The 17,300-nt window shown below is 41.2% G+C and overlaps 1 protein-coding gene across 1 annotated transcript in view; it reads left to right on the forward strand.

The window, feature by feature from the left end:
* LOC144762430 (methylmalonyl-CoA mutase, mitochondrial-like) overlaps positions 1–17,300 on the forward strand; it is a 310,401-nt gene that overhangs the window by 30,499 nt on the left and 262,602 nt on the right. The window contains 1 exon segment of the mRNA XM_078647612.1: positions 1,066–1,433. Within this exon segment, the coding sequence (XP_078503738.1) occupies positions 1,066–1,433 (368 nt within the window).

Here is a 17,300-nt window from a genome sequence, read left to right on the forward strand (position 1 = left end):
GGACCCAAAACGTGCACTCTCTTTCTGTCTGAGCTACACACAACAGTTCCAGGTGGATGACAAGCTCTTTGTTGGCTACGTGGGCGCCAGGAAAGGTCGGACTGTGCACAAACGGACCATCTCTCGGCGGGTCGTTCTGTGCATAAAGGCTTGTTCCTGCTTGGCTAAAAAAGAGCCTCCGGTGGGGTTGCACGCCCATTCTACCAGGGCGACGGCAGCCACTACTGCTCTGGGACGAGGAGTTCCCTTGAAGGACATGCACACGTTTACCAAGCACTACTGCCTGGACAGCCAAGTCAGGAGAGACTGCTTCTTTGGCCGTTCTGTTCTCCAGGACTTTCTGGTGTGATCTTGGTTCGCAGACCCACCACCGTGGTTGGTATTTCTGTGGTATCTATTCTAAGGTAAGGAATCTATCACTAAGTGTTTCTTTTAGATGCACAAGTTACTTATTTTTGGTAACGATCTATCTGTAAGAAACATTAGTAGTGATAGATTCCTTACCGCCCCACCCATCCTCCCCGTTTTGCGGCTGATTTCTAGGGTTAAGGTCATCCCTTTCAGGGCCCTAGTATCATGGCACCAGTGGTCAGTTTCTTGCATGGCTCTGCGTTCCTGGCACGGAAAGTCATGTACAGAACTGACATCCGCGCGCGTGGGCGTGTCTAAGTAGCTCCAGCGATGTTTTCCCTGCGCCAACGACTCACGCGGAGCCACACCACCACGCCTACCGATGCGCAGGGGTCCTGCTGATGAAAAAATTTCTGGATCCAGTCTGATGCCTGGGGTAATTCTAAGGTAAGGAACCTCTCACTACTAATGTTTCTTACAGATATATTGTTACCGAAGGTAAGTAACTTGTGCAGCAGGTACATTCATTTTTGCAGATGGACACAGTGGTATTCATCTCCTTGATGCTTTCTACTTGTAGTGCCTTTGCACTGCTACTTAATTTAATGTACATTATTAAATACGTAAAGATATGTTGCATTGTGGTCTCAAATTACACTAAGATGATGTCTGTGAAATGGTAATGTGCGTTTATTTTTCTTTTGTAATGCCTAGCGGGCCAACAGGGACTGTCAGTTGCTTTTGACTTGGCTACTCACCGTGGTTATGATTCAGACAATCCTCGAGTCCACGGTGACGTTGGAATGGCTGGTGTTGCCATTGATTCAGTTGAAGACACCAAGATGCTGTTTGATGGAATCCCTTTGGAGAAGATGTCTGTTTCTATGACAATGAATGGTGCAGTGGTTCCTATCTTGGCTATGTTTATTGTAACTGGGCAAGAGCAAGGTGTGCCACAAGAGAAGTTAACTGGCACTATCCAGAATGACATACTGAAGGAATTCATGGTCAGAAATACATATATTTTCCCACCTGAGCCATCCATGCGCATAATTGCTGACATATTTCAGTATACATCACAGGTAATTGTTTACCGTAATTTATAATATTTATATTTTAAAATGTATACTATTTCTGTTGTGTTTCTATTTTAGAGTTACGCTTTACAAATGCCGTTTAATTCATTGTTTCTGTGGGAAAGAGTTAAGTATATTTTAGTTGAGTTGTTCTCCTTTCTTTAGCTGTGGGCAAGTTTTTAAGTTGTGTGCATGGCAGTAATTTATGGTGAGACTAGAGTACTGTGTATTTGCTTCATTACTTGATAACTAACCCATTTGATGTTTAATGTGTGCAGTGACATGCTATTTGTCACTTACACTGTGCCTGTGGCTGAAAACAGTTTTAAGAAAGATTTAAATTACTGTAAGATCCAGTTCTCTTACTTATGAGTTGATTAGGATCACACAGTAAAGAGCTATAATGGATTATTAGCCCTTTTTAAAAGAGCATTTTGAAGCAGAGTCAAGCACACTACACCTTTGAGTGCCAAGCCCTTGCTGCCCCTTTTGTGCATCAGTGGATACCCATCTTTTATTTCTTTTTGGGGAGTTTTATATAGCGCAAACTCGACCCGAAGTTATCGGAGCGCTTTACATGAGCACTAGTTGCGTTACAAACGGACACATTCATTTTGTTAGGCACGGGGAGATTAAGTGATTTGCTCAGAAACGCAGGATGTTGAGTGTCCCTACAAAGAGTCGAACACGGTTCCCAAGCTTCGATGTTGGCTGCTCTAGCCAATAGGCCACATCCTCTCCCTTCTTTTTGCGCAGTCCAAATTGACCATCTAAAAACAGATTGTGGTAGTGCTCAAGCAAAGCAGTGCAGAGCTTTTCTTAAGAGTTTGACTTGAGTAAGACAAGGCCCCATAGCAGAAGTCGTTTTTTAAATGGTTAAAAATTTTAACATTAACTTTTTAACTAGTTTTCAATGACGTAATCTTCTTTCATTTACACTGTTCAGTTTTCACGAAGATATTTTCCTGGCATCATGCTGTTTCACTTGCATTAAGCTCTTCAGAGGAACTCCACCTTGTTCGGTGGTGCTGACTTTAAATGCTGCACAAGAATTCAGTTGGTAGCATACCCAAATACATTTTCCAGCAAGGAAACACACCTCGTCACAGGCAATTCGCCCCAGAAGCCATCATTTTCGAAAACACAAATGCTGAGTTTTATAGCGTTCAAACAACTTAGCCCAGAACCTTTCACAGGTGTTTACCTTCAATAAGTCTTCATAGTATGGTGATAGATGTAGTCTTTGGATCTTCAATTTCATTTCACGATCTAGCTAAACATTATTGTGCTTCTGTGTTTTTCCTTCAGTTTTTCTGTTCCTTTATTCAGTGCCAAGGGGTTCCTAGTTTGTCCGTTTCTACGTGAACCTCCACCAGGATATGCCACAATTAACTGCCTTAAGGAGTTTTTACTGGATCATAAGGTTACACGAGCTCTAATATGATTCTATTTAAGTGTGTGCTCTGTGGTACCAAGGAGATTTCTGGACCTATCCCACGGAGCTGCCCGTTTAAGGTGGAACATTGAGCTTGATGACAATACATTGAACTTGATGACAATACATTGAACAAGAGCTTCTAGCTGGTAGAAAGCATGAGTGTTTCTACCTCTCAAAGTATTGGTTTTACAAATTCTTGTGCAGTTTAACGCCGGTCTTCTTCTGAAATACCCATGTCTCCAAGTGCTACTATAGATTGATTTGAGGTTTTGTTGTAGTCTAACATTGGATAATGTTTGACGTGTTATCAAGGCAGAACTCTACCAGAGGCCACTCTGACACCTTTGATAATACATGACTGTTGCCATGATAGCTGGTAAAGAGCAGGGCAACATCAGAGCCATTTATCCTGGTCAATTTGTGCCGTCTATGAGGCACAGGTTTGTGGGAGAAAATAATGTGCGACGCAGCACTTTAATTTCCGTTTTGGAGCGAAAACCAGCATAAAAGGTATTTTGAATGATTTTATTATCATCAAATGTATTTTTTGAAATTGTCTCTGTCGTTATTTGAGCGAGTGAAAAAGACAGAAATATTAGCAAGTATTTTGAGTCATTATATGAATTGACAAATGCTCATAAATTAAATTTGTTCAACATGCAGATTAGCAGTCGAACAGTACAAGCATATCTCGCCTCATATATGCCCCATCAGCTACTGACATATTTTCGCCGAAATTATAGATCTGAGCAGTGAATGAGACATTAAGTAAGCACGGTGAGTAAGCCAACTATTTCCAAAGAGAGTTTAAGGGGAGCACTTCTTAAAAAATACACTTGCATTGTTAATTATTCAGAACATGTTGGCTAAAAAGCTATGTTTAGTTGACAGTTAGAAAGAGGAAGGTTTAACGATACAGAGTGCTTTAGAGCCAGCCACCGTACCTGTTAATATTATTCATCCACACGTGTACATGTTAAAAAAGACACTTTGCGAGAAAAATATAACTCCGCTTTTATATAGAGTACCAGAAAATGTATGGAGTATCACTATTTTTGTGGCAGTTTTTCAGAAAATAAATTGGCGTCTGCACTCTTTTTCTGCCCCTTAACGCGATAGTCCCCGCTTTAAACAGAAAGTCGCTAATACTCTAGTTCACTGATGATAGTAAATTATAATACTGAGCCACTTATAATTCTGTCCATTGATGATACTAGAGAACCAACGATAGCTGGTGCAATGATAAGCGTGCTCCCTTACTGTGTGACCAATGAGGACATTCCATTTTGAGTGTAGGGAGATTAAACATTAAATTGCATGTGCATAGCTTTATTTGTTGATTGTACAATGCGTACGCCTGGTCACTGCTTCTAATGCCTGTGAAATAGGTAAGAGCTATTTTGCTTGAAAGAGAATGTGGTGTAATTTACACGTCGCTGGTTTCAAACACTACAGTGTTTGTTCAAGCAAATTGGTTTACAATTTATGCTAAGTGGAAAAAGTGTATTCAATTTGTTGTGAGTATCATATACATTATTTGATGCAGTGTTATGTAGTAACTTGTGGCAATTTTGTTACTTTTCTTTTACGATTTACACAATCCAAAATGCTTTACAAGTGTATCATTCTGAAAATTTGAAACACCGTTTTTAGGTCTCGCGACCTGCGTTGCACTGCGAAGCAGTGCTGCGCAGCGTGAGGCATTTTATATTCGAAAAACGGGGTTTTAGCACTGACCTAGGAATCGCACACGCTCGTGCGTGTGCGATTCCTTTTGTGCTACTCCATTGCCCTTTGCGTGCCTCTTTTTATAAAAGACTGCACGCAATTGGCTGAAGGCGGGCGCGTTGCTCCGCCTACGGCCTAATGGTGTCTATTACACGCTTGGTGCGCGTAATAGACACCAATAGGCCGTCACGTGGTTTCGGGAAAGCATGTCTCCTGTGGCGCGCACACACACCACTCGCGGGATTGTTCATTATTTTTTTTGGATTCATTTCACAGGGCGAAGCAACTAAACACTGACATCTTGTTTTATGAGGGGACAGAATTGCAGGGTATTTTAGAAAATCGTTTCACACCGAATTTTACGTAATTTGGTCCTACTGGCTCGATTTAGAGAAAGGCTTTCATCCTGCCGCACCATTTTATTGAGAGCACAATCTTTCATTCTGTTTGTGCGGTTATCGCTGCTTAGGCTTGCAATCTTGTATTTTTAGCCGTTTTGAATGTCCTCACCAAGCCTTCTCTGTGTCCCTTACATTTGCATGGAGGTGACGTGATTGCAGACTCGTTCATCTCAGACCACACATCGGCACAGTCAGTCTAAGAATACTGACATCTCACTCTGCTAGTGCCCACCCGCCTCACCGTTGCTCCTTGGGCAGAGAAGGTTGTGGGTGTACGTGCTGTGTTGGTAGTACTTTTAACCACGCGTGCACCTAGTTCCTATATGAGGATGGCATCAGCGGCGACCTCCAGCTCACGAGGTCGAATCTTTTACAGGACCAACTTGTAATGTAATGTAAAGGTGTCTTGTATAGCGCGGTTTGCACTCCAAGGAGCATCTTGGCGCTTTAGAAGACAGAAACAGGGGAGTAACCTGGCTGGTGCAGAGGGGAACTGTTTTGTTAGATTAGGGACTTACACATGGTGCTGGTATTGTGTTTTTATCTAGGAACCTAAATCGATACTTCTATTTTATGTCCTTGTTCGGCTATAATCAATAATATCCCTATCAAGGCATAACGATTCATATCCATGTTTTAGTCGTAGCCCATACAGTCACATTAAGCAAGGCTACTTCCCCGGACTCCTAGAAAGCACAACGAGTTCTCTAAACAAACCAAACCTCCAGCAACCTGGAAAATCCCCCTTGCTTTTGTTTTGATTTCATCCTAGAACTCCTGTAAAGCACTGTAAGAACGCCCAGTTCTTAGTGACATCTTTATTGACGTCTTATGTCCAACCTTACGTCAAACCCGGCACCTTTCAGGTATAAATATTCCAACGTTGCCTTAAGCAAACACACGGTGGTGATTTTGGAGCAGAGCAGCTATACTTGCCCGAGAGCCCAGCTGGTGCGAGAGCCCACGGACGCTGCCCCTCCCTTTTGACGCACTGAGAGAGACGCTGTCTTTTCTCCTGCCGAGAAATCCATCTCCGGTGTTTCCAGATACCTTCGCGGGTTACTGGGATATCGAGTCCTGAAAGAGAGATACAAGACCTCCTGCTTTCTATTACCCAGGTACGGAGCTGACTAAACCCTTAAAGAGAATTCTTGAGTCAGATTCTTGGCAAAACAAACTTAACTTAAACTGCTACTTACTCCTTCCCACGTATTAGGCTTGGGTCAGGTACACCGGGGTAGGCGTATTTAGAAGCACCAGTTGAGTACGTTAGTCAATGTATATATGTATGTATATATTTTATCTATTTTAAAGTATCATATGGCTCAAACCATATCAATGCTTTTACAGTATTATTTTATAATCCTCCTTTTACTGTACGCACTTTACTTTACTACGAGTATTGCAATCGTGGCAATTCATTTCTCTTACATGAGAAAGAAGACTGCTCAATAAATAACACCTTTTATTGAAAACGCCAGTCTCTTTTCTCTGCACTCTGGTGAAACTAAGTATGCACACTTGACTGAGTGAAATAGCTGTCTATTGTTTTCACACGACTCTAGAGATACACTCTTATTCTGGGGGAGCAAAGTTGTCATGATTGATGGTTGTCAGAAGCTAATCCCTTCTTGTCTATCCAGGGAGGTTAAACTCCTCGTTTATTCAAGAAATTTTCTAGTGACCTCTGAGCTAGCTGGCAAACCTTAAGTCTAATATAGTCAGTAGAGACCTAGATGACCTCAGTCCTACGTCTACACTGCTGTTTATATTATTTCAATGCGCAGAACCTATTGGGAATATAGGAACTACACTACATGGCGCCCAACGTTTGGTAAGGCGATAAATCTAACGCAAGACGTTGGAGTAACTCAGTCGTGCTTTTTTACACAGAACCCCTTTTCCCCCGTAAATACTCCAAAAGACGTCTGGAGTGGGTAAAAGGTTAAAATTCGCCTGAACTTAGTAGGAAGAGATTCCTAGGTAGAGTTTTTGGTTTAGTCAACGTTGAAGGATACAGTGTTGTGCACCTAATCTTTGTTTCCTTGAAACTTCATCTGCAACAAAAGACTTTCTGTCAGTAAAATGCCTGACGGAGACGAAGAAAGAGATGCTACAGCGTCTCAACTGTTGTTGGAAGACACAACTCTCCAACAGAATGACCCGGATGCTATACTCATTCCGGTCAACATAAGAAGAACTATTAACTGTTAAACTTCTAGAAAACGGACTGACATCAAGAGGTGGTACAGTCATATTCGTAATTGAGGCCCATGAATATCGGCAGACAGAGGTATTCTATTCATGGATAAACTTTCCAGCAGCAAACGCTGTCACACACGACTTCCACTATTACAAAATAGAGGAACCTCCGGAAGAGAACACCCCTTTCGAGGAGGTGGAAATCCCATTAAAATACCAAGAGCACCTTCTCTGGTTTAAAGGCGCCCTAAAACATAACAATCACATCACCAGGCTCGGTCCACTAGGTAGACCAGGAGCAACGTGGCCGGTTTTAGCCAGCTACACACCACATTCAGACATCGTAAAAAGTCAGGGAACTTTTAGCACAGCTAAAAGTACTAATTAAAATACATAGACAATTAGTCCAATATGTAATGCGGACTTCAACAGTCCAACCAGCTATTAACATTCCACAGCTGACCCCTCATCATGGGAACACAAACAAAATTACACCACAGAACATACAATCATGTCTGGGTAAAGTACCCATAAAACGGGAACAAATTCAATTCTGGTTAGCACAAAAAATCACTCAAATAGAGGCAGTATTTCCGGATACTACACCTACTGAGAAACACAGAATTCTGACTATCTGTCTTCCAATGGGGATCGCACCACATGTGGAGGACTGTGACACTTGGGGCACAGTCTTTGCTTCCGTGTTCCGTCCATGGCGGTTATACCAGATGTGCTAAGACAGATTCAAAATGAATACGGTCCAGAACCTGCTTTAACTCTGGGTATGAAATTACTGAAAGACTTCAAGCAGGTCTCGGCTATGTTATTAGCCAACATAAAAGGAGAAGCAGCATCTGTGGCGATCCGCCAGAAATTGAAAGAAACAGATATAGCAGACCAACCAATTGAACTTGCCAGAATCATAGAAAAATCCTATGAAGAACTAGGAAGAGATAGTTTGGGTGGGAAACCAGTAAAACCCCAACTAACTGAAAATCCTGAAAAGATATTTATTAAAAATAATCTACACACTCCAAAAAAGAGTTGGGATGGAAATAAACAATCCACTCCCAAAGAAAAAAGATTCCAGTCAAGAGGAAGGTGTCCTCGGCTGAGAGAAAGATCTCCGGACCAAGGACACAAGTCTCCCCAGAGGGAGCCCTCTGAGAAAAGATGCAACCTTAAAAATAGGGATAATTTGAAGAAACCTGATAGATATCAAGATATTGATACACGTCCCTCTCGATCTTTTCAGACTTCCTCGCAAAACGGGAAAGAAGAGGACGGTCAGAACACAGGGAAGAGCACGTAGAGTCCAAAGACAAGGAACCTGCTCAAAGTAAAAAATTACAATTTCCAAGGAAGAAGGTAGCCAGTATTAAAATAATTAAACATGCCGAGGACACAACTGAAAAACGGAGAGTGGGCCCAGACAATACTAGACAGCGCAGCAGAAGTGACAATAGCTCGCAAGATCTTGATGAATCATCTGGAGACAGTGGACACGAATGAATACATTCAGGTGGAAACTGCAGATACCAGAGTTAGCAAACCTCATAAAATATACGAAATAACATTACGTATAGAGGGGGACAAGACTAGGAAAGTAAGGGGTCTATTTTGGGATAACCTTTCCAAAGGCTATGAAATCCTTTTAGCTGAAAAAGACTGGCCACCAGAGTTTGTCAGGGAGTGCCCTCATGGCGAAGAAATGATTATGCCTGCCTTTTCAGATCATATTTCAATTCATAAAAAATATACATATGCAAGAAAATGGGCAGTGGCCCAAGCTCCTGCATTATATAAAATCATGTAGGATGGGATGAGGACTCTCCTCCTCACAAAATCCAGTTAAAATGTCAACCAACTGCACAAAGGCAGTGCCCAATTAATCAAGATGCTGAAAAACAAGTCAGGGAGATCTTAGATCAACTTGAATACCAGGGGGTGATTGAAACATGCACCTCACAAATGAACAATCCTTTGTTTCCTGTCTCCAAACCAGACGATTCATATCGTCTAGTATTGGACTACAGACACCTTAACTCATGTAGCAAGACATTTGCAGTACAAAATTCACACAGTGCAGCACTAATGAATAACATTGTGCGCAAAAAATACAAAACGACATTAGACATCTCTAATGGATTATTTTGTCAGAACATTGCACCTGAAAGCAGGCATTTGACCGCTTTCTCAATAATGGGGTCGCAGAAAAATTTCTGTCGACTCCCACAGGGATTCAAGAATAGCCCAGGATTATTCTCAGCAAGGGTAACAGAGTTACTACAAATATATGATGATGAAGCATTATCATATGTCGATGACATCTATCTAACAGATGATGACTTGGATACTCACTTGAAAAGAGTGAACACCATAATACTTGGGTTCGCAGCAGAGGGTTACAAATTCAACTTTAAAAAGTCACAAATTGCCCATCTAACAGTCCTGTTTTTAGGATATGAATTATCAAGTGAAGGCAAAAGCCTAGCAGAGAATTTCTTAGAGAAGTGCGCTGTACTCCAAGGACCTAAATCGCTGAAGAACTTACAATCAATACTAGGTTTCCTGAATTTCGGAAGAACTTACATTCTAAATTATGCAGAGAGGGTTAAACCTCTCTATGAATTAATAAAACCTGATTTTAAACCAATCAATTGGACTCAAAAACACACAGAAATTTTGAGATCATTGCAAACAGACATGTTAGCTAAAACAAAATTGCAAACTCGCGATAACACACGCAACCTTGTAATCCGAGTCATCCCAGGAAGATGCGGATTCACGTACCTGACCTCTAATGAGGGAGAAACGGTACCAATAGCTTACAAATCACATTTGTACACACAAGCTGAAAAAACATTCAGTCTTGCGGAAAACATTGTAAAAGCGGTTCAAACAGCTGTAGCAAGAGAGAGACCAAGGCAAAAGGATAACTGTTTTAACAGCAGAATCAGCCTTTGAGGCATTAACAAGTTCACGCAATTTAACTACCGTGGCATTAGATCCAAAATGGATACAATGGGAAAATTCTCTTGCTACAGAAAAAGTAAAATACTATTTTGACCCGAAAATGAAAAAACTAGAAAATCTAGAATATGAAGAAGAATATCCTCTGCCAATCGAAATCCTGCCTCTAGAACACTACGGCTCTATAATATATACAGACGGATCAGCACAACCCGCAGTTGGGGGTAAACAAGCTTACAGTGCTGCGTGCGCGATTGTTAAAGGTCGTTGGCACGAAGGAAAATTTAGACCACTGGTCACTAAAACTCAATCTCTGGGAGATTGTACAGCTCAGCGAGCTGAAATAAGATCTTTAAAGATGGCGCTCGAAAATGCCGATCACGAATTCCCGACACTAATAGTGTGCGATTCGCATTACTGCGTCAAATCTTACAATAATGACTTGCAGAACTGGGTTCAAAACGATTACAAAGATGACACAGGTGCCACAATAAAGCATAAAAGGCTTTGGGAACAGATAGTTCTTTTACAGAAAGAACTACAAAAGACTCACATGATATATACACGGAGTCATCAGTGTGATGGCGTTCACGTTGCAGGGAGTTCATTGGCTGACACAGCCACAGCGGAAGCAACTAATCCGGCTTCCGTAGCCACAAAAAAGCGTTCAGAAAAATACATAGACGGGGAAACCATGCTGGCGGTAAAAACATCTTCAAAAGGCGACTGTGCAGCACTACCCGTGAACTATCCACTCAATTATACATACATAATCGATGCAAACTCTGTTCCTTTTGCTCGAATCCCTGGAGTGGGGGATAGAGTAATTCCAAACACGAACAGGAGAATCTTCTTGATTCAAGAAGCACATATGGGATTAGGTCTAAGGCACCAGGAGATCATGAAATCTCTGAAAGAATTACAATCCGAATACTGGTGGCCGGGGATGAGCCTGCACAACTACAAGTTTGCAATGGGCTGTCAAAACTGCAACAGAGATCGCAGTGGCGAACCGGCCGGAGTAATGCCATGGCTCTTCGTATAGATAGCATAAGGCTATCTATACGCAAAAATGCGTCCCATGTTTAAGACTAGATTCACTTAAAAATGTAGACACCAGCGCTCGGCTGACGCCAGAACTGTTATAAAAAGATTTGCGAGTCTATATCAGCACATACGCAATTGGCATGCTACATTCTGACCAGGGTCCTGCTTTTAGCTCTCGAGCTTATAAGGAGGCCATGACCAGCATGGGCATTGCATTGCGGTACTCTTGTCCCTTCCATCCTGAGGGAAATGGGATTGTGGAAAGAAAAAACCGGGACATAAAGCAATCTATAACGGCGAGGGTATTATGTTCGGGTGATGGGTGGGTCCAACATTTAACAAGTGTCCAACGTAGTCTTAACAATCTGCCAAGAAATTCTCTAAAAGGTTTCAGTCCGTACGAACTATTGTTCGGTACTAGAATGCATATTCAGGACTTAGATAGTTAGACTTCAGTGGTAGAAGAAAAATGCTTTGATATCAAAGATCGTTTGGCTATTTTACAGGACTTAAATGAAACAAGAAAAGACCTGAGCAGCGTAAAGTTAAAACAGCAGCCATCAACCACTGAAGATAAACCACCGGTCCCTGCAAGGCCTGTCTGGATTCCAAAGATTGGGGATCTGGTCAGAGAGAAGATCGCGGTGAAGAAGGAATTTGGGCCTACTTACAGAAAAGCAGTACCGGTCTTAGCTGTCAGCGGAACAAGATCAGTTGTACTACCGCCCCTTGCTGGTAAAAAGGAGAACAGAGTTGTATCCATCGACCTGGTAAAACCACAATCATGTGGCCAATAATAAGTAGTAGGCCCAGTGGACTCCCAAGACATAGCAGAATACCAAAATTTGCTACAATACAAGAGGTTCAAACTGAGAGACTGATCACATTTGATAAACCTGCAGTGAATAAAAAAGGACTATGCAACAATGCCATGGAACTTGTGCCTCTTGAAACCCAAATTGCAACAGTTCGTCAAACACCAGTCTACAACGATGTAGCCTCAGACTGTGCTAATGAAACAAAGAAAATTGCAAAAGCAAATGAAAATCCGGAAGCAATTCCAACAATTGACAAAACTGCATCTGGCTACTTCATCGATTTCGATAACTTTTCTGAAGATCCAAGCGAGCCTGAAGAACAGCCAACAACAAAAACTTTTAAAGACAAAGTAACAGAACTCTTTCATCAATTAAAAGATACCTATCTGATTTCTCCATGGATTGAATTTTGGATTGTGTTAGGTGTACTTTTCCTCCTGCTTTGGCTCATCATGGTTCTTTGTTTGGGAAAATTCATTGAGGGGAAAATACAGTACAATGGACACAGCAAGTCAGAACATCAACCTGGTCCTAAAGCCACACAAGTCATCTCACATCGAGAAAAGAGAACTATCATCAGTGAATGTCACAGCCAATCCAATACCCGGTGGGGTAGCATGGGACAAAACGGATTACAAAATCTATGGCCCGGTCGAGCTCTTGAAATATCCACACCAGTTTAAGGTTTCTTTAAGTGACTTTGTAAAACAGAGTACTTTCTCTGATGATTGGGACTTTGAATGTATTAATGATATGAAGTCAAATTTAGAAATGTCAGCAAAATTTACAGAACATGATTACTAGCAGGGTTCATCGAATTATGAAGAAATGTACTGCTACAACCACTTTGCACATCACTATTTGCATAAATCTGCTCAGCCTAGAAATGTTTTTAATTATAATCAATGGGAACATTGGGCAACTCCACCAAAAGGTAGTTCAAAAACATTTTTACGAGAAATTCCCATACTTCTCAGGGTTTAACACAAGTGATGCAGAAACGTTTTATTTTAAACTGTTAAATAAGACAGGGGTAAAAACAATGCTGACAAATACTAAATTGATTTATTCAGAAACATTTTATGAAAAAATGACTACATTTGGTTTTGATTTTTGGAAAAAGAACATTGAAACAAAAACAATCTGGGGTACCAAAGATTGGCAGGTCCAAGGTATAGAATCATTATTTAGAGCCTGCATGATCCCAGAACAAATAATATTCTTGAATACCATTCAACAGACTACTTGTCTTGGCCTAGCCAAGATAAAAGACTTAAATGAACCGTCTATTCCAAAGCCAACACCTGACAGTAATAGCACTACAGATGTTGAGACAGACTTGTCCCATATTTTTAACCAAAACAGAACACATCCTGATTGGAAAAAGTGGTTGATCTGGCCCACAGACACAAATAACTGTCAAGATAGATTCCTGAACAAAATACAGGGGTTCAAATTGACCAGGCCAGACCCAAGATACTCCCAGAGACAACATCCAGGGATAGTTACAACATACAGTGTAGGGAAACTCTGCCTCGAATGGCTACAGAAATCCACACTGGCTGAAATTAAGCAACACTTGACTTTACTTAAAGACGGTGCTGACTTGCGTGATTTCATAATGGGACCAGGCAAACAGCGTCAAAAACGTTTCATAGCGGCCGGTGTATACGCTGCGTACAACGAAGCTTGGAAAGTAATGCAAATTGAAACAGAAAAAATACGGGAAATTGACCGCATTAATTTGGAAAAATCACTTTCTGTTGTGGACAATGGGTTAATGACTCTGTCCTCCAGAATATATTCACTGGACAGTATTGTATCATCTGCTACTGATATAATAGAGCAGGACTTACTAATGTTACAACACGGTCAGTCCCAATTACGTTCTATTGTACAGCTTGGCTGGACGTTGCAAAATCTGCGTTCAGGCTACGTACCATGGCGTTTAATCAACACAACGTCATTATTTTCTATCTTTAACCTTACTGATAAACAAATCAGTTTGGCACAAAAAAGAGCAGACTATACGATTCTGAGCATTGAAAAACTATTACCATTGACAATGTCAGAAAGACCTGTCATTGAATGGATAATACACGGAATAATTACAATTCCGATAACAACTTTCCAATTTAAATACTGCCAAGAGTATATACCAGCGGGCCAGTATGAAAGGTTGGGTAAAGGGTACATCAAGTCATCATGGAAATTACCTTATACACACACATGTTACAGTGCAAAGAGACAGAATGTATTTCTTAGTGGTAACAATTGTAAACATTCACTAAGTGGTATACTTCTGTGTCAAGGTATTAACTTGCATGGGGCCTGTGAGGGGACTTCAAATAACCTTTCATGTCACCAGCACGGCACACCTGCAACACAAATAGAGCCATTCTTTAGACGGCTTTCTAACGGGAGCTATATTCTAATAGTGGACCACAGCTGTTATGGCATGGTGCCATGAAAAGCTTATCTTGTGAGCGTTAGTTCCATGGTCACTTGCTGTATGCAAGTATTGTATCCAAACAGCACTCCAGACACGGAGGAAAAAATTTGGCCTTCTTTGAATATCTCTTCTATTCGAATTGATACTTTTAGCAGAATAAAGTCTGTCCTTTTACAGACAACTGTGCCCTTAACATCATCAAAAGAAACGTATGATCTGCAAGTTGCAAGGACAACGGCAGAGAAACATAGCCTTTTATCAACAAATTGCCCCGTGCATTTCGCAGAAATGCTGAGCCAAATCCTAAATATGTCTGATACCAGTGGTATCCCACATATATTTAAGACCATTTTTTCGGGACTGTTAACACCCTTCAAAATAGTTCTGGGCATTTTTCCTAATTTTATCCATTCTGTCTTTGGCGGCCTACCACTCCTTTTGGGACTCGTAGCTGGAATTTTATTTTTGATACTTCTGCTCCGATATGGCAAACCAAGTCGCAGACAAGACTCCAGCAACGATGGAAGAAACGATCCTAGCTATACGCTATCGGGACCGCATAACTAAAGTCCTTGGATTAGCCCGGCTAAGATCTGAATATGACCTGGTTTCTTTCATTCAGACCCATCTGGCAGAATTGCATCTTACCTGTGCTTCGATGTATGCTATGCGGAGAAGAATGCGTGCTGGATGTCTAACACTACCATCAGCAGTACCATTGGATACAGATACTTTGCTAAGTCCTGTAACTGCTCATGCATCGTGTTGTCCCCAGCGGCTACCCATTCTGATGACTGCATTCGTTGAGACTTCACCCCTACGATTAGGGGGTAGTGAAGTACGAGATGAGAGCAACATCACCCAGGTACGACCTTCTGTGAGCGTTGCTGATCCTGATATCGATGATAGCAATCATTCTCACGACTGCACAGTTGCGGCATTTTCAAACTTGGTCGAACTATCACCTGAAGCGGTAGACCACTTTTGTTTTCAAAGCCTGTCTGAAATGATGTTCTCCCCTGAACAAAAAGAATAACTTTTAAGCGACAAGTACACAGCGTTCCCTGAACTCTGAATTCGGCCTTCGGCTTTGATAAACAAAAGCTACTGAAAATATTTGGAACTATATTTTTTTTCTCTCTCCCCTGAAAGCAAAATTATTTTTTTCCAAACTTCAAAATATTTACCTTTTTCTGGCACATGTACTCTGCTAAAAGTAGAACTATTCTTGGAGAACAGAGCTTCTATTTTTAGGAACTCTAGAGATAATATATTACCTCAGCCTCTAGCACATTTACAGCAACTGTATTTATATGTGATGGAATGGTCTCGACCGTCTTTTCTGTATTAAGAGCCATTTCATGTGTAAATTTCGCAAATCATTCATGCTGATATATATATATATATATACGCATCTTTTACTGAATGATTACACTGCTTGAAAAGCGTACAGTACCAATCCTTTTTCATGTATTTCGCATACACTATTTCAAATGCAAAAAATGTATTTTGGGGTGGGTTGGAATACACATGCACCTTTTTATGTTTACTATTGCTTAGTTTTAGTAATGATGAACATTAGATCGTGGAGTGGGTATTGTGTTTTTATCTAGGAACCTAAATCGATATTTCTATTTTATGCCCTTGTTCGGCTATAATCCTATAAAGGCATAACGATTCATATCCATATTTTAGTCGTAGCCCATGCAGTCACATTAAGCAAGGCTACTTCCCCGGACTCCTAGAAAGCACAACGAGTTCTCTAAACAAACCAAACCTCCAGCAACCTGGGAAATCCCCCTTGCTTTTGTTTTGATTTCATCCTAGAACTCCTGTAAAGCACTGTAAGAACGGCCAGTTCTTAGTGACCTCTTTATTGACGTCTTATGTCCAACCTTACGTCAAACCCGGCACCTTTCAGATATAAATATACCAACGTTGCCTTAAGCAAACACACGGTGGTGGTCTTGGAGCAGAGCAGCTATCTACTTGCCCGAGAGCCCAGCTGATGCGAGAGCCCACGGACGCTGCCCTTCCCTTTTGACGCACTGAGCGAGACGCTGTCTTTTCTCCTGCCGAGAAATCCAGCTCCGGTGTTTCCAGATACCTTCGCGGGTTACTGGGATATTGAGTCCTGACAGAGAGATACAAGACCTCCTGCTTTCTATTACCCAGGTACGGAGCTGACTAAACCCTTAAAGAGAATTCTTGAGTCAGATTCTTGGCAAAACGAACTTAACTTAAACTGCTACTTACTTACTCCTTCCCACGTATTCGGCTTAGGTCAGGTACACCGGGGTAGACTTATTTAGAAGCACCAGTTGAGTACGTTAGTCAATGTATATATGTATGTATATATTTTATCTATTTTAAAGTATCATATGGCTCAGAAACCATATCGATGCTTTTACAGTATTATTTTATAATCCTCCTTTTACTGTACGCACTTCACTTTACTACGAATATTGCAGTCGTGGCAATTCATTTCTCTTGCATGAGAAAGAAGACTGCTCAATAAATAACACCTTTTATTGAAAACGCCCGTCTCTCTTTTCTCTGCACTCTGGTGAAACTAAGTATGCACACTTGACTGAGTGAAATAGCTGTCTATTGTTTTCACACGACTCTAGAGATACACTCTTATTCTGGGGGAGCAAAGTTGTCATGATTGATGGTTGTCAGAAGCTAATCCCTTCTTGTCTATCCAGGGAGGTTAAACTCCTCCTCGTTTATTCGAGAAAGTTTCTAGTGACCTCTGAGCTAGCTGGCAAACCTTAAGTCTAATATAGTCAGTAGAGACCTAGATGACCTCAG

Source organism: Lissotriton helveticus, chromosome 6, assembly GCF_964261635.1.
Source record: "Lissotriton helveticus chromosome 6, aLisHel1.1, whole genome shotgun sequence".
Classification (NCBI taxonomy): Eukaryota; Metazoa; Chordata; class Amphibia; order Caudata; family Salamandridae; genus Lissotriton; species Lissotriton helveticus.